General features: G+C 39.8%; 1 protein-coding gene across 3 annotated transcripts in view; it reads left to right on the top strand.

Annotated features, from left to right (window-relative positions):
- Positions 1-24,185, top strand: part of MKLN1 (muskelin 1) — a 201,298-nt gene extending 177,113 nt beyond the window's left edge. For 2 of the 3 annotated variants that reach the window (XM_054726677.1, XM_054726679.1), the window contains exons 16-18: positions 4,620-4,722; positions 11,265-11,319; positions 23,831-24,185. In XM_054726677.1, the coding sequence (XP_054582652.1) occupies positions 4,620-4,722; positions 11,265-11,319; positions 23,831-23,952 (280 nt within the window). In that variant the 3' untranslated portion in view covers positions 23,953-24,185. Of the gene's footprint in view, positions 1-4,619; positions 4,723-11,264; positions 11,320-23,830 lie in introns of those variants that run through there. The other variant, XM_054726678.1, reaches the window with a different exon arrangement.
- Positions 24,186-26,003: the final 1,818 nt, after the last annotated feature.

Raw genomic sequence — 26,003 nt, 5'->3', positions numbered from 1 at the left:
GCTTCCCACAGCCCAGCCATCCTCAGAAGTGTTATTTTTTTTATCTTTGGAGGTTGTTTTCTCCTTTAGAAATATATCAGTGGGCAGGTGAAATGACAGTTTGGGAATCTGAAATATTATGTATTAGGGCATGCTTTAAGTTTTAAGTACAATCATCATTGCTAGTAACAATTCTAGTAAAGGTGTAGAGTGAGGAGTGAAAGTGGATGAACAATAAAAGAATAATCAGTAACAAATCACTTAGACTCTTAAATACATGATGAAAGAGTCTTACAAATGTTGTATGAGACTAAGTCATTAAATAAAATGACTGAAATTGAAAGGCAGTAAGTTTGGGTGGTTGGGCAAATAATCAACATTGGAAATTTCTACTATGGGAAAGAAAGTGTGCCAGCTTATTTCAGAACTTCAAAAAAGTTCTTGAAGGGGAATATAAGAATGTTTTATATAGATTATCCATTTATATATTTTTTTTTCAGTAGAGTAATAATAGCATAAAAATATGGACCACAGTACTCTTCTTTTCTGATCTTGATTACTCTTTGCCTCTAGTTCTGTAACTAATAGCTATATTGGAAAAATATTATACCTGAACCTTGGATTGATATTCAAGCCTTCTAATTTAATCTTTCTGGAGATTACTTTGCTCATGTGTAAAATGGCCAAAGCAACCACCTAAGGGTTTTTATAAATACCAACAAAACTATTAATATAAGAAATATTTATTGAGCAACTTCACTGTGCTAGATATTGTCTTAGGTTCTGTGGATATGTCAGTGAAGAATACAAAAATTTCTATCCTCAAGTTTCCTTCTTAATGAAGGGAGGCTAACAATAAGCTTAATAAGGAATTTATATGTTAGATAGTAAGTCTTAATGGAAAAAACTCAATCAGGTTAAGAACTATTTTTGTACAGGTGAGGGAGCTGGGGATGTGATTTTTAAATAAGAATATTAGGATAGACCTCACTGCAAAGAAGGCATTTGAGTAGAGATCTAAAGAACATGAGAGAATGGATCATATAATTTGAGAGGGAAAGTGTTCCAGATAGGTAATTGACAAGGCTCTGAGGTTAAAAATATTCCTGGATTATTTGAGAAATAAATTGAGGAGGACAGTGTGGTAGAAGTGGAAAAAGGGGGTCAGATTGTGAAGGTCCTTTGGCTTTTACTCTGAGTGAAAGAGTAGCATTGAAAGATTTTTACACTGAGGAATGACACATTCAGATTTAGCTTTTATTTAAAACAATTCTGGATTTTCTTCCAGAAGAACTGGGTAAAAGGTCGTGGCTATTTTCACTGGGGGAGGTGCGGGGAGGATTCTTCAGAAACAGCAAGTTAATGTATTTCAGTTTGGTGCACTTTAAGTTCTGGAGATCATCTGTTCACATTTGAGGGAAAGGTGTTGGCTGTATTACATTAGTGAGTCATGAGTAAGGAAAAGGAGCTTGCTCTGGAAGAATGAGAAAACTAGAGGGATGTAGGGCATTATCTGAGGATCTCCACTGTTTGAGGGAAGGCAGAGGAAGGGATACTTCATAAAAGAGATCCAGAAAGTACAGTAAGATTCCGGATAAACTTTGAAGGTTGCAACAACTGAATTTCTTGATGGATTTGATATGGGTATGAGTAAAAGAATAAGGATGACTGCTAGGGCATCTTAAGAATCTTGTCTACTAAATTGAACTGACAATAAAAAGGCCCAACTTAGACATTTGAGAAAAACAGACTCTTTTTTTTCTACCACCTTTTAAAATGACTTAGAGTTTTGAGGGGCTTATTACATTGGGGTCAGAATAGATAGAAGTTGATTTCTGAGTTGAACATGAAAATTACCTTTTTAATTAAAATCTCATATTAAATTAGATGCCAGGTCTTTCATTATATAAAAGCTTACCCTGTACTGCTGTGCTGACATATTTATTTTTGTTGTTCTTTTGGGAAATAACTATTTCTTCTTTTTCAATAAAATATAAATTTGGAGGGAGAGAAGTATATTGTATGCCAAGAAAGTGTCTCCTGGTTCTTAATGGTACCATGTAATATAGCAAATAAAGTGCCACTTTATATATATATAATGTTCAAGTTTCCAAAATTGTTTATGAATTGGGGCATAGAAAGAGGCAAAATAAAAGAAATTTAATAGGGTTAATTCCTGTTCCTTTTACAGAGCAGAATTGTTGGCTGAAATATAATTCTAGACTGCAAACACAAATCCAGTGATAAATTTTTGCAAGCCAAATAAAAGCTTAGAAAAGGAAGAGAGAAAACATAACTTCCAGGAAAATTGATCTCTTTACTGGATTTAATAGGATGGTAGGTGTATTTTGGTTAGGTTATTTCAGGTTGCAAAGGAGAAAGACATGCTTAAAATAAATTCACTGAAAGAGAATTTATTATGAGAATTAAGGCAGTTTCTCAGCATTTGAACACTGAGGCATATGGAGAATTGTTTAGGATACTGGACCAATTCTAGTAGCTAGGATCTAAGTAAAGTAGTGTTTCTTGTAACGGAGCCTCTCTCTTTCTGCTTCTTTCTCCCTGCTTCTCCTGTTCTACTGATTACTGCTGACTCTGCTTCCCCTCAACCTCCTGGCTTCAATAGATGGATGGATGGATGGATGGATGGATGGATGGATGGATGGATGGATGGATGGATAGATAGATAGATAGATAGATAGATAGATAGATAGATAGATAGATAGATAACTATTCACCTCTTTAGCTTCAGTTGATAAGTAGGTAGATAGGTAGGTAGATAGGTAGGGAGGGAGGGAGGGAAGGAGGGAAGGAAGGAGAGAGGGAGGGAAGGAATCTATTATGTCTTCTGTTAACTACCTTCTGTGTTTTGTCTGCCTTTTATAAAGTATCCTGTGTATCTCACATTCTGATTCTCTGAGAGAGAGAGTATCTTCTTAGAGAGGGTTCCCTAGAGAGAGTATCCCTATTGGGAATAATTCTGCCAGGCCACTTTTTAAACTGCTCATTAAGCTTGAGATGATTGCTTTTGGCTCAGGTGCCAAAATTCTGGTCTAACTTGTGGGCAAGATGGTAGAGTAACATGATCTCTGCTTAAGGAACTCTCCTCTGAGGTTTGTAAGGCTGGCTGACAGTCATGGTATTGTCTGGTATATGAGAACTATAATATATTGATAGTCTTTGCCCCTGCCTGAAATACAGGTAACCCTATCACTAAGGTTAGATCTAAAGACAGGAAATTATTGAGGCCATCAGCCTGAACACCATTGTGAATAGCTTATTATTTTCACTTTCCAAATGAAATTAAATGTCTTCTTTTCTTTTTCTCTGAACATTTGAAAAGCATACAAATTTATTATAAATAAATCCATATATAGTTATGCTATAACAAAAGGACATTATCTTATTTAAATAGATATCCCAAACAGACTTTTTTTTAAGAGATCTCATTCTCTCCTTTTCAGCCTTGGAATCAGATAGTCCTGTGTTAGATTCTGCTTCTGCCACTTACTACCTCTTATCTTGGCCAAATTCATTCTCAGGTCTCAGTTTTTGTTTTTTTGGTTTTTCAATGATGATAATACTTATTGTCATCACAGAGTTACTAGAGGCCTGGTGCATGGATTCGTGCATATTGAAAGGAAATTAATTAGAAGGTGGTTGGCGGGGCGGGATTAGGTGAGACAGGCCAGACACACCCTGGAGTCAACCTCCCGCCGTCCCTCCCCTGCCGGCCACACCTAGGGCAGCGCCAGGGCTCAAAGGGCATCTGCAGAGTGAGCGGAGTCCCTCCGGCGGGTGGGGTCCCCCAGCCTGGCCTGCGGGGATTGGGATGAAACCAGCAGTCCAGCAGCCCCAGTTGGGTCCCAGAGTGCAAGAGGGCACTCTGCAAAGTTGCTGTCGCTCGGCAGCTCCTGCATTGAGTGTCTGTCCCCTGGTGGTCAGTGCGCATCATAGCTACTGGCTGGTTGGCCGGTCACTTTGGCTTTTATATATATAGATTATTGTGAGGATAAACAAGGTGATATATGCTTGATACAGTGTTTAGCACATGACAAAGGCTTGATAAGTTGCTGCAGTTTGTTGGTATTGTTATTACTGACTAAGGCATGGAAATAATTCATTAAAATGATCTAATCAGTGTGAATGATATTTCATTAAAAGAAACTACGCATTTCTATTTCTAAAGTACCTGTTAAGCACCTCCATTTGGGGCGGCGGGGGCGGGGGTTGGAAGGATATTACACAAATCTAATAAAGTATTTTTCTTTTATCTCTACTTGTTTTTTATGAAACCTACTTGGCTTCCCCCCCCCCCCCGCCCAGTTTATGTAAACTATTTGACATATTTACTATGTTTTATAGTTGATTTTATCTTAGCTTATAGTTTTAAGAGGAGGGTGGAAGTGCTCTCACACAGTCTCTAGGAGCACAGCTGCCTGTGCCCACCTGGCATTACCATTACATCTCAGGGACTCCACATCTGCACTATGTGAAAGTCTTCTCATTTCTGGATTCTCAAATGCAGGGTTTTTAGATATCCACATAACTCCTCATATACAGTGTCCCAGCTCTGAAAGACATTTCTGATGTTTTCTTATAACTCCAGACAGTTACTATTCTTTTTTTACGTTTTCTAGGTTTGAAGAAAAGGCCCAAATGGATCCTCTTAGTGCTCTGAAATATTTACAAAACGATCTTTATATAACTGTGGATCATTCAGACCCAGAAGAGACAAAAGAGGTAAAGGTGGTGATAAACTTTAGAAATTGAGCTTTAAAAAAAAAGTTTTTCCAACTTATATTTGCTGATTTTGCTCTTAGATGTTTAAAGGAAACTATGATGGTTCTAATATTAAAAATGACAGAGCAGATGAAATAAAAATTAAATAGGCTTATTTTCATGTGATAAAACATTCAAGTCACACACAAAACCCTTGATCCATTTAGAACGGGATTATCAGGTATAAAGTTTTCATTTAGATACTAATTTTATGCATTGGAAAGAAAGTAGAAATTTTACTCCCATTGCCCCATGCTTCTTTTACTCAGAGATTACATAATGGTTCATTATAAATTTTTCTGTTGATACTCTGAAACCCGCTTAAAGAAGAAAGAAAACTCCCCTTTTCTGTAGGGAGAAGGTGAAAAGAGGTTGATGGGAGTAGAATCCTTCCTGCTTTGGTAGTTAGTTATGCAAATGTTGTATCAGGATAGTTTGACTATAACTACTAACTTCACTTGTCAGTGGTCCCTAAGTTTGAAAAATGAGTAGCAGATCATTGCTTTTCAGGGTTTTTTGTTTTTTGGGGTTGTTTTTTTGTAATCTAACATGGATGGAAGCAAAAGATCTAATATTATTTTTATGAATATACCTGCAACAAGTTTCATTGTTTTATAGCCTGTTTTTCTACTAACTTCTGAGATTCTTTTTGTCATATTTTCCTTTTGATGACTGTCCTTATTCATAGTTCATCTAGAAACATCTGAACCATAATCCATTTCATCTTCCACTCACAGAATTGGTGCTAATTATATGTAGTTCTATCCTTTACAACTATTTCCCTGTTAGCTGTTGCTTTGCTTTGGCTTTGTAATAGCAACATCAAGCAGTGCTTTTCTCTATTCAGCATAGGTTTCAGATTTAATATCGAATCACTTTCAGGCACCAGGTTCATTGTACTTTCAAGCAGTAGAGCCTGTCTGTCCTTGGCAACAAAACAAAGAAATACTCTTTCATAGTTGCCTACTGTGAAAATAATTCCTATTTCTCTTACTCAGTATTGGTTACAACTCTTCACTAGATGGAGAATCATCAGTACATACTTTAGGGGGTTCTTCTCAAAGGAAGACAGTTAATTGTCTTTCCTTGAGTCTTCAGTCAATTCATGATAGTATGTTTTCTCCATAGTCTAAAATGGCTAGAACATGGAAACATTAATTTTTCTCTAATTTTTTAAAAAGCAAACCAAAACAAAATATTGCCAAGCAAATAATTTCAGCTGCAAGTAGGCCAAAGAAAACAGACAGTTTGTTCTTAATGCTAAGCTCTTGGGAAAACCAGGACAGGGAGTTATCTCAGATTCAAACAGAGCAATTTTTAAAATTTTGGTAGTGGATTTCACTTTGTCTCCTTTCTTTAATAGTCTCAAATTATGATTTTGTATGCCACAGACTTCCATTCTATTTCTTAAAAGTTTTATCTATCAAGAGTTGTTTAGCCCTAGTAGAAGTTAGTTAAAATGATGTTGTGCATGTGTTATCTGAATCACTTCAGAAACTTTTTCAAAACAATACCCTCACCCTAAGATACTCCTCAGTCTGATTCTATGTAACAGAAAACTGAAAACATCCTGACATTGATTTTTGTAAGATTATTTTTTTTTATTATTGATTTCAGAGAGGAAAGAAGAGGGAGAGATGGAAGGAAACATAAATGATGAGAGAGAACCATTGATCGGCTGCTTCCTGCACGCCCCCCATCCTCCCCCCCCCCCCCCCGCCCGACTGGGGATAGAGCCCACAACACAGGCATGTGCCCTTGACCAGAATCGAACCCGGGACCCTTCAGTCCACAGGCTGACGTTCTATCCACTGAGCCAAACCGGCTAGGGCGATTATTTTTTTTTAAATGTGTGAATGGATTTTATTTTGGAGAAAGAAATCTCTTGATGATGGTTCCAGTATATACACTTACAGTATTTTTAGTAAGCTATATAGATCTTCATTTTCCTTTTAAGAAATCATTCCACTTATCAAGAAAGGCCTTAAGCCCTAGCTGGTTTGGCTCAGTGGATAGAGCGTCGGCCTGTGGACTGAGGGGTCTCAGGTTAGATTCCAGTCAAGGGCACATGCCCGGGTTGTGGGCTCGATCCCCAGTGGGGGGCAAGCAGGAGGCAGCTGATCAACGATTCTCTCTCATCATTGATGTTTCTATCTTTCTATCCCTCTCCCTTCCTCTCTAAAATCAATAAAAATATATTAAAAAAAAAAAAAAAAGAAAGGCCTTAATGCTATCCAGTACTTTCTGTATGTAGGAGTTTATTTTTGTTCTCTATGTACACTTTATAAAATTTTTACTATATTAAGTTGTTACACAGCAACTAAAAGTGGTTTTTAGAATTTTCTTTTGCGGGGGTGATCGTCATGCTATTGGGGAAATAGTGGTGGACTACCATTATATCCAAATAATGGTTCTTTGCTTTTGTCCAGTCTCCAGAATATGGGTTCTAAATTAGTGATGAGCTTCTAGTAAACATGAAAATGACATCCCCGCCCCCAAGGAAAGACCCTAGAAGAGGATGCGTAAATCAATTCCATCATTCAGAGGATTGTATAATAGAGAAAGAAAAAACAAAACAAGAAAAGCAAATTTTAACTAGTATTGCACATTATTTATTTAAAAAATGTCTGCTGAGCTTCCAGAGTACTGGTGTCATTAATTTAACAGGTGTGTGTTGAGTCCCTTCAGTATGCCAGGCATTCTTCTAGGCACAAGAGGAATAAAAAGGTAAAGGGAGATCGGAATGCAAAGGGGTGAGAAATGGGCAGTTGCTGTATTAAATAGGATGATTATAATGGACCTCATTTAGAAACGAGATTTTCACAAAGACTTGAAGGATATGAGGAAGTGATCTAAGACAATAATTTGGTGAAGGGAGGGCTAGAACAAAGACCCAAGGCTGAGTGCATTCTGGCTTTGTTTAGGAGAACAGCAAGGAGGCCATTGTGGCTGGAGTAGAGGTGAGATGGGTAAGAGTGGTTACAGATGAGGTCAGAGAGGTAAGAGCAGGGATTGGAGATTGTGAATGATTTAGTAAGCCATTGCTGGAACTTTGGCTTTTACTCTGAATGAATAAAGAGCTAGTTCAGAGTATTGTGCAGAGGAGTGATATAATCTGCTCTATATTTTAGATCTCTTTATTGTATTGAGGATAGATGAAGGAAGGAGAATGAGGATTCAGACAGAGAGACTCATGGGGGAGGTTGTAGAAATCTAAGCAAGTGATTATTGTAGCTCAGACCCAAGTAGTAGTCATAGAAATAGAAGTGAAGTAGATCAGATTCTCAATTTATTTAAAGATAGAACTAACAAAATTTTATGATGGATTGGACATAGGGTTTGAGATAAATGACTCCAAAGTTTTTTATCTGAGTGAATGGAGTTATTATCAACCAAATGAAAATGCACTGGGTAGATCTGGTTTGTGGTGGTGGGTGGGGACTTCTGACTGGGATCGGGAATTTAATGTTGGGTATATTCAGTTTGAAATGTCTATGAAACAGCCAACTTGAGATGTTGAAGTGGTAGTTAGATATTCATTTCTGAATTTGGAGAAGAGGTCTGGATTTACTCAGATTGTATATCACTTGGTACCTGTTAAAATCCTAGACCCGTAATTTAATAACATTATTTAAACGACAGGGTTTTTTTCCCCCCATCCTTCTGTATGTAGAGCCAATAAACCTTAGATGTTAGAAAAGGGAATTAACCCCCAAAATAAGTAGAAGATAGGAAATTAGTGAAATAGGAACAAATAATAGAAAAGATTTAAAAAGTGAAAGGTTGGCTCTTTGAAAAGGTGAATAAAATAGGTAAACCCCTGGGAAGACAGGAAAAGAAAAAGTGAAAACAAATTATCAACATCACAAATGAAAAGAGGAAATCATTACAGACCCTACATACATTAAAAGCTAATAAGGGAACATTATTAATAACTTTGTCAACAAGTTGCTAATTGATGAAATGGACAGATTCCTTAAAGGACACAACTTATCAAAGCAGATAGAGATTGAATTTGTAATTGAAAACTGACTAATAATGAAAATTCTGCACTTCATTGGCTGTATTGTTCAATTCTATCAACAATTTAAATTACGAAAAAAAACAAACACCATTTCTACACATAGACTCTCAGAAACCAGAGGAAGACAGTATACTTTCTAAATTCTTTTATGAAGCAGCTTAACTCTCATATAAAAACACAACAAAGAGCCCTGGCCAGTGTTGTTCAGTGGCTAGAGCATCTCTCTCACATTGATGTTCCCTCTTTCACATTCTCTCTCTTTCCTTCCCTCCCTTCCACTCTCTAAAAAATCAATGGAAAAAGTATCCATTGAGTGAGGATTAAAAAACAAACGAAGATATTACAAGCAAAGAAAATCACAGACCAATACCTCTCCTGAATACAGATGCAAAATTCTTAATAAAATTTTAGCTATTTGAATCCAGCAATATATATAAAAAGTTTAACGCACAGTGACCAAGTAAGGGCTTATCCTAGGACACAGATTGGTTTCACATTTGAAAATCAGTCATTCACCACATTGACAGAATAAAGGAAGAAAACCATAGATCATCTCGATAAATCAAGAAAGGGGCACTTGACAAAATTAAAAACCAATTCATGATAAAAATTCTTAGTACACTAGAAATAAAAAGAAGCTTTCTAAGTCTCATAAAGGGCATCTATGAAAAACATGTCAATAGACATCCTCTAGTTACCATGTAAGAAAAAGAAATAAACAGCATGTAGATTGGAAAGGAAGAAGTGAAATTGTTTGCACTTGTAGATGACATTTTGTGTACATAGAAAAGCCCATGCAATCTGCAAAACAATATACTAAGTGAATTTAGCAAGGTTACAGAATGCAAGGCCTATAGGGGGGAAAGCAATTATTTATATATTTCTTAGGAATGAACAATTAGAAGAGGAAATTTTAAAACCTGTTTATATTAATATCAAAAATAATTAAATATGTAGTTATAAGTCTGTTGTAAGAAGTTAAATAAGACCTAAAATGGAGAGGCATTTATGGATTGAAAGACTAAAAATTGTTAAGATTCTCATTCTCCCCATATTGGTTTTTAATTTAATGTGGACCCTATAAACAAGCCAGCAGCCAGCAAGTTTGGGTTTTGTCATTGTTGTTAAAATCAACAAACTAATTCTAAAATTTATTTGGAAATTCAAAAAGGTCCTGCACTAGCCAAAACAATGTTGAAAAAAAAGAAGTTGGAGATCTCATACTACTTGATTTCAGAACTCTATATTGTGGTATACAGATCAGTAGAACAGACTAGAGTACAGAAATAGACCCACATCAATGGAATCGATTTTTATTTATTTTTGACTAGGGTGCCAAATCCATTGGGGAAAGGAAAGTCTTTTTAACAGATGTGCTGATATCTCAACCCCTATCTCATATTTTATATAAAAATTTAAATTAAGATGGAATATAAAACCCCAAACAATAAAAACTTCAAGAGCTCTCGCCGGTTAGGCTCAGTGGATAGAGAGTTGGCCTGTGGACTGAAGGGTCCTTGGTTCGATTCTGGTCAAGAGCACATGCCTGGGTTGTGAGCTAGATGCCCAGTGAGGGGCGTGCAGGAGTCAGCCAGTCGGTGATTCTCTCATCATTGATGTTTCTATCTCTCTCCCTCTCTGAAATTAATATATATATTTATATATATATAAAACTTCAAGAAGAAAATAGATTATCTTCACAACCTTGGGATAGATCAAAGATTTCTTGGACATGACATAAAGCCACTAATCATAAAAGAGAAAATTGGATAAATTGGACTTCAACAAAATTAAAATCTCAAAGACATTATTAAAAACTGGGCAATCCACAGACTAAATATTTACAGTAGATATCTCTGACAGAGGATTGATACCCAGCATATATAAAGAACTATATATAGGGTGAGCAAAAGTAGTTTTATAGTTGTGAGTATGTGAATCATAGAGTTTATTCTTATTTATATTATTTGTATTGCAGCTGTAATTCATAACAATGTAATTGTACATGGGCTAATTTTAGGAATGGGCTGAGCATAATAAGCATGCTTTTCTTCCTCAGAGTTTGATTTACACAGCAGTGTTTTAATTAGCATGTACTTATTTTTGAAATGAGAATGTATATGTACTAAGAATTAATAACTGTCCAGGACACCAATCTATCCGTATGTAATAGACTATCTCACACTGGAGAAAGTAATTTTCTATTTTATTTCAGTTGACCAGTTATTTGTTAATAAATACATATCTTAATAAAATTTTCAAATAAAATAATTCCAGAACTTGGTTCAGTATTTTGGAAAATAATGAGCAATCCAGTAGAAGAGTCAGCATATTCTTTTATCTCACTGTGGTGTTCTTCTGGCCTCTTTGGTAAATAGACTTAAATGCAGAGGCATACAGTGGCTAATGATAGTCATAATTAGAGGAGTTATTTTTCTATGATGTGCTTAGCTAATTTGCTTCTATTTTTCTTTTATAGTTTCAGCTCCTTGCTTCAGCTCTATTCAAATCTGGTTCAGATTTTACAGCTCTAGGTAAGTATTCCCATGTAGTTTATTCACCCAGGTGCCCTAGCATTTGGGAGGTTGGAGTTGTTTTTTTTTTTTTTTTTTTAAATGAAACATCAGAGGAGATGTTCATCTAAGCAATGGAACAAGTTTCAAGGTAGAATGCAAAATTTCTGATAACTTACTACAAAGTTATTATCAGTCACCAGTTCATAAAACAGTTTGCTTTTCCTGTTCCACCAATTGCTTCTTATTATGCAAACAGATGACAATTGAAGCATGATCAAAATAAATTAATTTGTATAGCATTGTTTTGGAATACAAATTGTATTATTGATGTACTTACTATGAGATAACACTTGTTAGTTGAATGATTTTTCCTCTCAGTTTGTTCTTTGTGGTGTTGTGTGGTGTCAACAGAATGGTGATGGGGTATGGTGATAGGGCAGGCAATGAAATAAATCTTTTGGGAGCAGAGAAAATAAATTATCTTTTTCCTGAAAATTGAAATTTTTGTATGCTGGCATCTTGATTGTTCAAGACAAATTCTACTTGAAACTCAAGTGTTTCTTTTTTAAAAATTGATTTTAGAGTGAGAGGAAAGAAGAGAGAGAAACAGCGATTTGTTGTTCCACTTATTTATACATTCATTGGTTGATTCTTGTATTTGCCCTGACTAGGGATCGAACCTGCAACCTTAGTGTATCGGGACTATGCTCTAACCAACTTAGCTACCCGGCCAGGGCAAAACTCAGTGTTTCTTAAAGAAACCAAGTCTGATGAATCTTAAACATCCATCTTCATTTAAGAGTACTCTCATTTAATATTAATGAATTATTAAAGTAAAGTAGACTGTAGTAAAGTGGGAAATTTGTAACAGTTCCAGAACCCAGAGCTTTAAGTCAGGTGAATTTTCAAAGATCTTTTTGTAAGTCATTTTTATAGCTTCACTTTTCAGCAAGGTATTTAGCCTTTTGAAATATAGGAATTTCCAGCTTTTCTCTTATTATAAGATATAGTCACACAGTACATGCATATTAATCTCATTGGTGCCACTGCTGTTATTGTGTGCCTTAGAGTTGAGCAACAGTATTGAAGTTTTCTAGTATATGTAATATAAGTTCTACTCTTTATCTCTGGAATAAAATAACACTTTGGGATATCAGTTTAACTTCTTTAGTGTTTGTCCTTTTGTCTCTTAAAGGTGAACCATATCTCAAAGGAAAAAAATAAAGACCATATGTAATTCTGGTATTCTTCACGGGGATGGGAAAAAATAGCAGTGTTCCTTGGGGTGTTGCCCTTTCTTTTTCCACAATGGCTAATTAAGGCTTTTCTACTGATCAAGGCAACTGCAGTATGGAGGTCTGGTTCCCAAATATGTCGAGTTCCACAGGGCAAGACTGGGGAGACTGCTGCTGTAAAATATGACTCCAGTAGGTTCTAAAAGTGTTGATAGTTGTTTTCGACTATTCCATACAGTGGGTGGGATACATAAGGGCTTTTAAAAAAGATGTTTTCAGGATGTTAAGAAATCTCAACCTGCCGAAATCGATTTGCCTCAGTGGATAGAGCGTCGGCCTGCGGACTCAAGGGTCCCAGGTTCGATTCCGGTCAAGGGCATGTACCTTGGTTGCGGGCACATCCCCAGTAGCGGGTGTGCAAGAGGCAGCTGATCGATGTTTCTAACTCTCATCGATGTTTCTAACTCTCTATCCCTCTCTCTTCCTCTCTGTAAAAAATCAAGAAATCTCAACCTTGTGATGGAAAATTTAGGTATAAGAATTATTTTAGAAATTCATGCCCTTATGAATTTTAACATTTGAAACAGATTTAGAGCTAAATGAATTGGGAGCCTGGCACATCGATATTCAGTTTGAATGAATATTTGCCTTGTTATATGTGGATAGCACAGTCCGGAGCTGTTATTTTTACTTTATCAGTGGGTAGCACTAAAATGTTTCTGGCTGACTTATAGAACAAGAATTTCTTGGCAGTTATTTAAATACTGCCCGGTGCATGAAATTCGTGCACTGGGGGAGGAGGGAGGTGTCCTTCAGCCCAGCCTGCACCCTTTCTAATCCAGGACTGCTGGCTCCTAACTGCTCGCCTGCCTGCCTGCCTGATTGCCCCTAACTGCTTCTGCCTGCCAGCCTGATCACCCCCTAACCGCTCCCCTGCCGGCCTGATTAACACCTAACTGCTCCCCTGCCGGCCCGATCGCCCCCAACTGCCCTCCCCTGCCGGCCTGATCTCACCCCCAACTGCTCTCCCCTGCTGGCCTGATGGCCCCCAACTGCCCTCCCCTGCCAGCCTGATCTCCCCCTCAACTGCCCTCCCCTACTGGCCTGATCTCGCCCCAACTGCCCTCCCCTGCCAGCCTGATCGCCCCTAACTGCCTCTGCCTGCCTGATCACCCCTAACTTCCCTCCCTTGCCAGCCTGATCTCGTCCCCAACTGCCCTCCCCTGCAGGCCTGATCTCCCCCCAACTGCCCTCCTCTGCTGGCCAATTTGGTTCTGATTGGTCGGTTTCTATGCCAGTCAGTATCAAAAGCTCCACCTCCTAGGCAGCCATTGGCTCCTTGCAGTTCACCCAGATTTGGTTCTGATTGGTCAGTTTTTATGCCAGTCAGCATCTCTGGGCCTATCTCTGGGCCTGATCATAGAGGCAGGGCTGATCAGTAGCTGCCCCAGGCTGCTGGCAAACTGCTGAACTGCTGACCTCTGGGAGAGAGAGAAAGGCTTGGCTGCTGGCAAGGGAGAGAGAAGCAGGGTCTGATCACCCTACTTCTCTATCTGCGCCTTGCCAGCAGCCACTGCCACTGCTGATCAGCGCCTCCTCTCTCTCTCTCCGAGAGCTCAGCAGTTCAGCCCTCTCGCCTGCTGCACTCGCAGCCTGGCGAACGGTCAAGCCTCCCGGTTGTTGTTGATGTGACGGACCCAGGGTTTTTATATATTAGGATGTTAGGCTGTTGTCAGCAAATATTTTACCTTTAGCTTAACTCCTTTCTTCTGTCTCTGCCCTGTTCACTGCCAGCTAATATATTTTGTCAGAAACTGTTTGTTTTACTTGGATTTCAAACAAACCTCAAATGCTCTGAGAACAATACAAACACAATGGAAAAAATACAAAAAGAAAATTCCTGTGGAGTTTTGTTTCCTACTTTGTCTAAAGGGAGGCAGTATATTTAATAGTTAAGAAATGAGAACATAGTATAGTGGTTCAGAGATAGAATCTAGGTTTAGATATCACCTCTGTCACTTGCTAATTTTAAAAGTGACCTTGAGCAAGTCATCTTCTTAATAATTTATTTATTCATCTATAAAATGGAGGTAATGAGAGTACTTACCTTATGTTGTTGAAAGAACTAAGTGAAATAATTATATACAGCAAAATAAAACACTTAGTAAGTGCTCAATTTAGGGTACTGTTATTAACTCCCTTAAAAATATAATCTTTGGCCCTGGCGGTGTGGCTCAGTGGTTGAAGGTCTAACAGTTTGATTCCCGGTAAGGGCACATGCCCAGGTTGTGGGCTTGATCCCCAGTAGGGGACATACAGGAGACAGCTGATGAATGATTCTCATCATTGATGATTTTATCTCTCTCCCACTCTCCCTTTCTCTCTGATATCAATAAAAATATATTTAAAAATTTTTTAAAATATATGTATAATCTTTGTATCATTGTGAATTTGGATGAGGAGCAAATTCACATGGCATGCTAATTTTAATAAGGAGAAATCTGATATATTGAAAACAAAAAATACTTTGCATAAAAATTTATGAACAGAAGTACCTTTTATAGGTTTCATGCCTACTTAGAGTTCCTGGTTCTTGTCCTCATTCATTTTCTGTCTGATTGTTTTACCTTTACTCCACATAGAATTGAAATCAAATGGGTTATTTCGTGTATAGATGTATATATATCTTTAATGATAAATAAACCAAATATTTCATTTTCTAAATCTTCTAAGAAAAAATTTGCCTCAGCCTAACTTTCTGATTCCCTTCAGAATTAATCTAGTTTATCTTAATTTCTTAGAATTAAATAAAAGTATTTGTTAATGTTATATATAATTTAAAGAATTAGAAAGATAATGACTTATAAGAAAGAAGCTGCCATTATCTTAGTTTTAAAAAATTACTTCAGGGAAGAATAACCTCTAGGGATCTTTAGTTTAGAGGTTCTGGTGGCTGTGGGCACTTTTAAGCTTTAACTCAGACATTTTGCTAATTTTAAGAGCAATATCTTCTTTCCAGAAAGTATGCTTTGGATCAATTAAGTGTATTTTCAACATTTTATGTGGCATGTAGGGGAAATATGGTCTATAGAACGTATTGCCTTTTTGGTCTTCATACTCTTTTTATAACTTTTACAGTCCAAATATGATGTGCAAGTATGAATTCAGATAAATATTTAAAAACATTTTATACAATAAGTAGTTAGTGCTTTTTGGCACTGACATTTGTCAGTAAGGTGCGTTACCAGTTTCACAGAATTTGCTATGTCCTTTTAGCCCACAAAATTTAGATTTCAGCAAGATACTTTCTTCAACTTCTTGTCTGTAGCTCACATGTTTACAGGTGCTTTTTATATAATAACTAGAGGCCCGGTGCACTAAATTAGTGCACTGGTGTGTGTGTGTGTGTGTGTGTGTGTGTGTGTGTGTGTGTGTGTGTGTGTGTGTGTCCCTCAGCCCAGCCTGCGCCCTCTCACAGTCTGGAACCCCTTGGGGGTTGGACATCTCTCTCACAGTCCGGGACCCCTCGCTCCTTACCGCCTGCCTGCTTGTTCCTTACCACTCAGCGCACTGCCGCGGAAGCAGGAGAGCCTCCTGCCACCACCGCTATACTCACCAGCTATGAGCCTGGCTTCTGGCTGAGCAGCGCTCCCCCTGTGGGAGCACACTGACCACAAGGGGACAACTCCTACATTGAGCGTCTGCTCCCTGGTGCTCAGTGCGCATCATAGTGACCATTTGTTCTGCCATAATGGTTGCTTAGGCTTATATAGACTAGAGGCCCAGTGAACGAAAATTCATGCAGTCGGGGGCGGTGGGGTTGTCTCTCAGCCCAGCCTGCACCCTCTCACAATCCAGGACCCCTTGGGTAGGGTCCCTAGGCCTGGCCTGAGATCAGGGCCTATCGGGGCTTTCCTTCCCCCGGCTGCAGACAGCTGGCCCCACCCCCACCGCTGCCACTGCTTGCCATCTGTGCAGCGCTGCCCCCCCTCCCCTGCCACTGGTCACCTCCCTTTATGACAGGTGTGGTGTGTGATGGCTTGGCTGGCCTGGGCCTCCCTCTGTTGGGTGATCGCTGGCCAGCCGCACACCTGCCACAGCGTCGCCGGCTGGTGGCCTGGGCCTCCCTCTTTCTTTTCTTTCTTTCTTTTTTTTTTTTTTAAAGTAAGAGTAATGTTTACTGAGCGATACAGAACTGAGTACTATGAAGAGTTTACCAGGATGGAAATGCACTGCACCCCACCCCTGCCACCCTCAACATCCAGAGACTACAGTACTTAGAAGTTACACACAATGGCCATAACTGCTGAATATCTGTTTGTAACAAACCAACCATAGCATATTTATACTGTATCACATTGAGTGATTATAGAAATCATATTTATACTGTATCACATTGAGTGATTATAGAAATCCATTTATATATTACTTGTATAAAATCTTATTTTTGTAAAAAATATTTTTTAAAAAAGTAAGTATAAAAAACACATACAGTTGAAAGCCCTGCCAGGACAGCCAGTCTGTAAACATTCAGTGAGTATGTGCTTTGGAATGGCGCCCATGCCTCATGCCCACAGCAACTCCAGCAGGGCCAGTGAGGGTGCACCCTGGCTGCCACTCTGGGAAGGACTGAGCTGGACCATGGTGGTTGGGTACAGCAGGGCCTGGCACTGTGCCCTTCTCCAGCCTTGCATCAGGATCAGGGTCAGGGGTGGGGGTAGGCAGATTGCAGTTTTACTCTGAGTTCCATACTCAGCCTAATTTTGGTTGCAACTCATGGCTTTTCCTCGCTGCTCGGAGGTCCTTTGGGTGGGTGCCCTGGTGGAAAAGCCAGAGAAGTGCCCACAGCTGCCTGATTGGGCATCTCTCCAGCCCAGAACTTCTGTTCTGCCTCCTGCAAGCCTGGCCCCAGGCAGAACAGCCCATCCTCAAGACTACTTTGGTCTCAGCACTTGGTCCTAGGTTTCATCAGCCTAGGTTTCTTCCCCTGGTGTGGCTGATCTGAGTTTCACAAAAAAAAGTCTGGCTGATGCTGACTGTGTTGAGCCTTATTGAAGAGTTTTTCATGCAGCAAGGAAGAGTCCTATGGGACCCTCCTCCTCCTCCAACTCCTCATCTCCTTCTCCTCCTCCTCCTCCTCCTCCCAGCCCATGGTCACTTCTTCTCCAGCTGCTCCAGCAGTGGGTTGCCTTCTGAGTCGGCGGTCTTACCACTGTTAGTCCTAATGATGCAGGTGGGGCAATGCTGGCTGAGCATCGGGATGAGCTGCTGCCGCTCCTGCTTCAGCTCCTCCATCTGGGTTTTCAGCTCCACATTCATGAGCTCCAGCCCCTCAGATTCCTGCTGTGGAAACTCCTTCCGCTCCTTCTTGTTCCGGCTTGGGGCTGCTGCCGCTTTGTTCTTTTCCCAGCGCCTTTTCCTCCGCACTACTTGTAAAATGCCAATCACATAAAATTTTCATGATGATTCAATGTTATATCAAATATATATCCAGGGATTTAAGTCTTAATATTTAGTGCCCATCCACTCCTTCTCAGCTCTTTATAATATGACTTTAATTCTCTATTCATTAAAAAGCTATAATTACCATTCAATATATGCAAAGCTTTTTTAAAATTGATTTTTAGAAAGAGAGTGGAAAGAAGAAAGAAAGTGAAATATCGATTTCCTGTACCAGTTATTTATGCATTCATTAGTTCTCCGGAGCCTGCGGGCCCGGGGGAGGGACCCAGAGGCCAGTCCGATTGCAGCATGGCTCCGGTTCCCCAGAGCCTGCAGGCGGGGGAGGAGGGGGGGACCCAGAGGCCAGTCCAATCGCAGCATGGCTCAGGTTCCCCAGAGCCTGTGGGTGGGGGGAGGGACCAAGAGGCTAGTCCAATCGCAGCATGGCTCCGGTTCCCCAGAGCCTGTGGGTGGGGGGAGGGACCAAGAGGCTAGTCCAATCGCAGCATGGCTCTGGTTCCCCAGAGCCTGTGGGTGGGGGGAGAGACCAAGAGGCTAGTCCAATCGCAGCATGGCTCCGGTTCCCCAGAGCCTGTAGGCAGGGGAGGAGAGGGGGACCCAGAGGCCAGTCCAATCGCAGCATGGCTCAGGTTCCCCAGAGCCTGTGGGTGGGGGGAGGGGCCAAGAGGCTAGTCCAATCGCAGCATGGCTCTGGTTCCCCAGAGCCTGCGGGCAGGGAGGAGGGACCCAGAGGCCAGTCAGATGGCAGCATGCCTCCATTCCCACAGTTCCCTTCTGCCGCCACGCTGCGGGTGGCTGGGGCCTAGACTGACTCCCACCATGCCAGCCGGGACCCAGACTGACTCCCGCCATGCAGGCCAGGACCCTAGCCTGCCATCCAGTCATTTAGGTCGTGACAGTCCCTGGCTTTTTATATATTAGGATACATTTATTATTAGAACTAGGAAGTATAAATAAAGAAACTTGTATCCAGGAAAAAATGAGAATTTTTGCTATTACTACTTCTTCACCATAAATAGGAAAAACTACCTAGTCTGTGTAGGATGTTAACTTAAAAATATACAGGCAGTCCTTGGGTTACGTCAGAGATCTGTTCCTACGGCTTGACTTAACTCGATTTTTAAGTCGGAACCCACCTATGTCACTCACATGGAGCACATACACAGCAGTAATGAAGTGGAACAGTAAAAAAAATTTAAAGGAAAGATAATTCCTGACCTTTACTTGTGGTAAATAAATAATAAAAAACATAAAGCACATATGTACATATGTCGAAATGACAGAACTTTTTTTAAAATAAATACTGTAAATGGGAGATGGCGACATAACCTTGAAACGAAGTAAGTCGAATCCGATGTAACCCAAGGACTGCCTGTATTCTTAATAGGTCACTTTCTTTTTAGAGCAGTCATTGTCTTCAGTCATGGTAATAGTGATAAAGTGATAGCTAGTATTACTGAGCACTTTCTATGGGGCCACATACTATTCTAAGCACTTTATCTGACAAAATTCATTTAATTTCCATTGTAACGTTATGAAGTAGCTACTCTTATGATCCCTTTTAATATTCAAAGAAACTAGGATACAGAGAGGCAAAGGTAACTTGTCCAGGAATAGTGCTAAGAGTGGGAAAACCAGGATTCAAACCTTAGTAGTATGGGTTCATAGCTCATTCCCTAAACCACTAACTATACCACCTTTCATTGAGCTTTACTAGTTTTCACTCTTCTGAGTGATCAGTTTCTCATTTCATTCTGTGGTGAGAAAAAGTGATTAGGATGAGAGATGAGATTTAGAATCAGTACAACCTTTTTTTGTCCTGTCTCTGACATTTAAGTAGTCATGTCACTGTTGATGAGTTTCTTAATGTCCCATCCTTTTTAAATGTATTAAAAAAAAAAATGAATACAGATAAAAGCTTAAGATTCTCCTTGAACAACTTTCCTCAATCTTTGTCCCCACTTCTCAAGTGTAACCACTCATACTGGACAGCTCTTTACACAAACACACACCATATACACAGACATCAAGATACAGTTGATTCTCATTATTTGCAGAAGTTACATTCTGTAAAGTCCCGGGGACACTGAGTTAATGAATACTGAACCATTCCTCCTATGGGACATACACAGGTTCCTGCAAGCCTCTGTTCACAACATTTTTGTCAACCTAGCAGTACATAACCTTGCTTTATGTGTGTTTTTGTTGAAAGATACCTTATTTGTATATTTATATTGTTCATTAAATTGAACTCATAGCCAGCAGCATTAATCACTCATTTTTAAACAAAGCTTATTTATTTAACAAACTAATTTTTCCCATAAGGCACATCATGGCCTACTTGCATTTAGTAACACAAGACACCACTTCAGCACTACACTTGGGGGCCATTGTAAGCAGTGATGTCACCCAAAACAAAGCTCAAAATGCAAAAAATGTGGCACTAGTAGACTATTTAAATGTATTAAAGAGCTGAAACAAGAAGACAGAGCATCACCCAGTTTGACCTCAGCTGAGAATGTGTGCATGTGGTGACTCAAATTTTCGCTGCTCTGAGCATCTCTGCGAAGTGCCACCAGTATTGATTGTGGGGTTGTAGGCAGGCACACAAATATGAATCTGAGCAATGACAATTGTATATATTCATGTACACACACATAGGTGTATAGTTTTGGTGTTCCGGTTTAATTTATTATATAATATAAAAACATGTATTTTGCATTGTAAATTTAAAATTTAATGATGTAACTTGGAGATGTTTGCATGAAACTACACTAGCTCTATTATATTCTTACTAGAGGCCCAGTGCACGAAATTCGTGCACGGCGGGGGGTTGTCCCTCAGCCCAGCCTGTACCCTCTACAATCTGGGATCCCTCTCACAATCCAGGACTGCTGGCTCCCAACTGCTTGCCTGCCTGCCTTCCTGATTGCCCCTAACTGCTTCTGCCTGCCTCTCACAATCCAGGACTGCTGGCTCCCAACTGCTTGCCTGCCTGCCTTCCTGATTGCCCCTAACCGCTTCTGCCTGCCTCTCACAATCCAGGACTGCTGGCTCCCAACTGCTTGCCTGCCTGCCTTCCTGATTGCCGCTAACCGCTTCTGCCTGCCTCTCACAATCCAGGACTGCTGGCTCCCAACTGCTTGCCTGCCTGCCTTCCTGATTGCCCCTAACCGCTTCTGCCTGCCAGCCTGTTTGCCCCCAACTTCCCTCCTCTGCCGGCCTGGTCACCCCTAACTGCCCTCTCCTGCAGGGTTGATCACCTCCAACTGCCCTCCCTTGCAGGCTTGGTCCCTCTCAACTGCCCTCCCTTGCAGGCCAGGTGCCTCCCAACTGCCCTCTCCTGCTGGCCATCTTGTGGTGGCCATCCTGTGTCCACATGGGGGCAGGATCTTTGACCACATGGGGGCACCTATATTGTGTGCTACAGTGATGATCAGTCTGCATATCACGCTTTTATTAGATAGGATAGAGGCCTGGTACAGGGGTGGGGGCCAGCTGGTTTGCCCTGAAGGGTGTCCCTGATCAGGGTGGAGTACCCTTGGGGCGTGGGGCGGCCTAAGCGAGGGGCCTGTGGTGGTTTGCAGGCCGGCCACGCCCCCTGGCAACGCAAGCGGAGGCCCTGGTATCTGGAATTTATTTTCCTTATACAATTGAAACTTTGTAGCCTGGAGCAGAGCCAAGCCTGGGGCTCCCTCCAAGGCCCGAAGCCATTTGTGTTGGGGTTATAATTGAAACTTTGTTGCCTTAAGCGGGTGGGCCTGGCCAGGGTGTGTGGAAAGCTTTGCTTCCTCTGTTGCCGGCGGCAACCCTGGCCTGCTCTCTCAAGCTCCATTCTGCCACCATTTGTTTGAATTTGTTTACCTTCTATAATTGAAACCTTGTAGCTTGAGTGGAGGCTTAGGCCTGCAACGGCTGGCAGAAAGCTTGGCTTCCTATGTTACCTAGGGAACCTTGCTCCCTCTGTAGCCATCTTGGTTTGGGTTAATTTGCATACTCGCTCTGATTGGATGGTGGGCGTGGCTTGTGGGTGTGGCTTGTGGGTGTGTCGGAGGTATGGTCAATTTGCATATTTGTCTATTATTAGAGAGGATTAGTGACACATAGTATTCCATAATAGAGGTCTACCATAATCTAACCATTCATCTAATGAAGTATAATTTCAATTTCCTCTTGATAAAGTGTGAAAAAGTAAAAAATGTTCTCTGGAGGATTAAATGAACTTAGCACATTGCCTACAACTTAATTAAGCACTCAATCTTCTATCTATAATAATAAAATGGTAATATGCTAATTAGGACGTCTTCCTGACGTCCTTCCTGACGAAGCCTGGGCCCAAGGGAAGCCAGCCCGGCTCCCGGGTGCCTGCCGGCGGCTGGAGGAGGGAAGCAGCCTGGGTCCCGGGTGCCAGAGGGAAGCTGGTGCAGGCAGCTGGGGGAAGAAATGCCTACTCTTGCATGAATTTTCATGCATTGGGCCTCTAGTTGGTTAATAAAAATAAATGGGCTTTGGAGTCAGATAGACATGGATTCACATTCCCTTCTCCCCTTACCAGCTGTGGAAACTTACTAAATTACTGAATTTCTCTACGTTTTCCCATCTGAAAGTGGAGTTTATGATAACTGCTTCATTGTTTTTCTGACAGTGCAATGCAGTCATACAGAAAGCACCTAGCACACAGCAGGAACTTAGTGTTTCTTACCTCCTAAATCATTTGATCTCATGAAAATGATATTACTTCATTAGAGTACTGTCACAGAATCAAGACCACAACATTTTCACAAATAAAGAAAACAAGGGGAAAACCCTAACATTGAATACAAAGAGAAACAAACAAACCTGTCTTTCAAATTAGTAACATTACCATGCAGTAGGGGTGAGGGGGAGAACATTAAATCTTTTTAGTACAGTGTTTAGACTATACACTTGCAGATATACTCTAAAGACAAAAGCAAAGAATCTTGCGTTTTTGCTGGTAGTGGTATGAGTATAGGAATTCTGGAACATTTTTCGTGTATTAGGTTGAGCAAATGGGTAAATATGATGATGTTGCAGGGAGTTGGTTTTCTTAGTGGGAGAAAGGAGGTATAAATATAGAATGGGATAAAGAAAGGAAGAATCCTGTGGAGGTTCTTAAAAAATTGGAATTAGCAATAAAAACAGGAACTCATGATTCTGTTAAAGAAAAAATACACTATGTGTATACTGTAATGTGTGTACATATATATATATATATATACAGGCCTGGAAACAATAACACCCTTGGGAATTAGTACAACTGATCTGGTTTCTAGATATCCTTCACCACTAAAAGGAATTAGGGCTCCATGGAAAAAATAGCTGACTCCAGAGCTGTGTAAAGATAAGCTTGGATATCTACCAGAAAGTAAGGAAGTGCTCAGGGATATTTCAAAAAGACAGGAGCTTGAAAGAGTTCTCACTGGCCAAATCTGGGACCACATGAGTATTAAAATGATACCAATGAATATAACATTGAACAAGGAAAGGATCCATGAAAACATATTAATACAAATGAATAAAAGTCAGAAAAGGAGTGAAATAATCCTCAATGGACTAGAGGAGGAAAAGGAAGAGAAATCACTATTAGTTACTAAAGTGCTGGTTATTTGGCTAGGTTCTTTTCACATCAGTCCTTGAAAATGCTACCAGCTAGTCAGAACTGGGGTCAGGACCCATAGCTCTAGTTAAAGCCTGTTTTGGTTTTGGTTTTTCCATTATACATTGCTGCTTTTCTCAATTGGCTTTTCTGTTACGTGTTGAGTTTTAAATTCAACACAATGGATGAATTTCTTTGTATCTCTCCTTCACAGGCTTTTCGGATGTGGATCATACCTATGCTCAAAGAACTCAGCTCTTTGACACCTTAGTAAATTTCTTCCCTGACAGCATGACTCCTCCTAAAGGCAACCTGGTGGACCTCATCACACTGTAACTAAAGAGTCACTGGACAGAAATGGAGACCAGGAGTCTGCTTCCAGTATCCTGGGTTTCAACTCTACTGACCGACTATTAGGCCGCAGTGACTGAGGACTGCACCAGAATTCCGAAGGGATCTTTATCATCACAAGTTCTAACCCTCTTTCTTCATACCTGACCTCAACCCCATTCTCCTCATCCCATTCCTCAGTTAAGTTAATAATAAAGTGAAATTGGTATACTTTCCATTTAAATATATATATATTTTTTACTTTAACTTTTAAAAATTAATGAGTATAAAAAATAATAATCAGGTAGTTTACCCTTTCCTGATTTTTATTTCATTTTTATAAAATTAGGGCAAGTAAGCACTATTAACAGACCCAGTGCTACACGAATTGGGATTGTGTTGTTGGGTTGTGTGACCTTTCTTCTTTCTCCTCCCTTCCCATTTCACTTTACCTTGCATCACACAACTGCTTGTAGGTGGTGTCACTTGTTTACCTCTTCATTCTTAACAGTATATAGTTCTGTAGGGCAATTGATGTATGTTAAAGTGATGTATATGTGTCTCTGTTGACTAGAGTCTTGTATTACATTAAGCAATAGGAGAAACAGAGGGCTCAAATTTATGTTCCTCTTCATAGAACTGAAAAATGAAACCCAAGATTGGTCCAGGCACTTATCTGAGATTGGCCTATAGTGTTTCTATGGTGGATATTATAAGCTTTGAGTCACAGAAACTTAAACAGAAGAGTATCGTTCAGAACCTTTAAGAGCCATTATAAAAGTTACCAGCAGGAAGATTCTAGAAGTAATTAATATGTTCATTGATACCTGTGTGGCAGTTTTGGAAGAAAATGGTTTTTCCCTCTGATAGAGCTGCACAGATCCAGGGCTTCCATTACTTCCTGTGCTATCAGTCCGTAGCATTTTCGTTTGGGAGGCTGGGTGTCCAGAGCTCTGCTTTGTTGATCCAGACACATTGTCTCTGCACATCTGCTTTTGCATACTGATATTTTAAAGAGTGATGGTGTGTAGTTCAATGGAATACAACTAACAGGCATTTTGCTAAGCACATAGACTAGGCTTTTTTAAATGAAGAAAAAGAACAATGGTGCAAATACTTTTTCATTAAACTAAAAAAAGAAAAAGGCAGATGATAGGTTTGTCCATTTTTTGTGGGGGGTGGAGATATTTATTATTCCATGAGGTGCTGTGGAATGCAATATAGGAAACCTACACCTGACCAGTACTTATTACATTTGCTCAAAAGTATGCTGTGTTAAAAACAAGTTGTATTTAAAAAAAAAAAAAGTGTGCTGTGTGCAACTGATACCTACCATGTTTAAAGCAGACTAAGTATAATGAATATTCATCAGTCCAGTGGCTCTTAAAAGTGAATGACTTTATAGAATTCAGTATGTACTTGAGTAGCAAGATTAGGTCTCACCAAAGAAAGAGAAGAAATTGAGTTGCACTTTTGAAAAGTCTCATATATAGAAATGAGACTTAGAGATCCATCTTCACTCTGTATTGCATGGTTTTACTTCTTTTGGGGATGGACAGAAATCTATTTTTCCTAGTTCTAGGCTTGAATCTTGGGCTCCTTAGCTTTCCAAGCTTCCCAAAGGAATCAATATAGTGACTTATTAAACAATTAGATCTGTACCTTACCTTGTGAAAGATATATAATTTAGTAAGTACCAAAATTTGTGTAGCTGCAGAATAACCAATTGACTTTACAGATGAGCAAATAGAATTTACTTATATACTTGTATAGTTTCATAAAATGATTTTTCTGAGTGACAGTCTAGAATATAAAATATTAATATCACTAATATGGTAGCCAATTGAATCTCATTTTGTGAAAACAAGTACAAATCAAAGAGTTGCTAGGGAAGAACTTGAACTTGATAAGAGTTTCTAAATTTAAAACCTCAAATTTTGCTCTCTGTGAATTCTGGCACTTTAAAAACATTAACCAAATGAAGTTCTGCCCTCCACGATTTATTTTTATAATGCTTTGTCCTTTTTTTTCATTCATTTAGATTCCATATTTGGAGG

The sequence above is a fragment of the Eptesicus fuscus genome, chromosome 14 (genome assembly GCF_027574615.1).
Source record: "Eptesicus fuscus isolate TK198812 chromosome 14, DD_ASM_mEF_20220401, whole genome shotgun sequence".
Lineage (NCBI taxonomy): Eukaryota > Metazoa > Chordata > Mammalia > Chiroptera > Vespertilionidae > Eptesicus > Eptesicus fuscus.
This window is presented reverse-complemented; position numbering and strand designations above follow the sequence as displayed.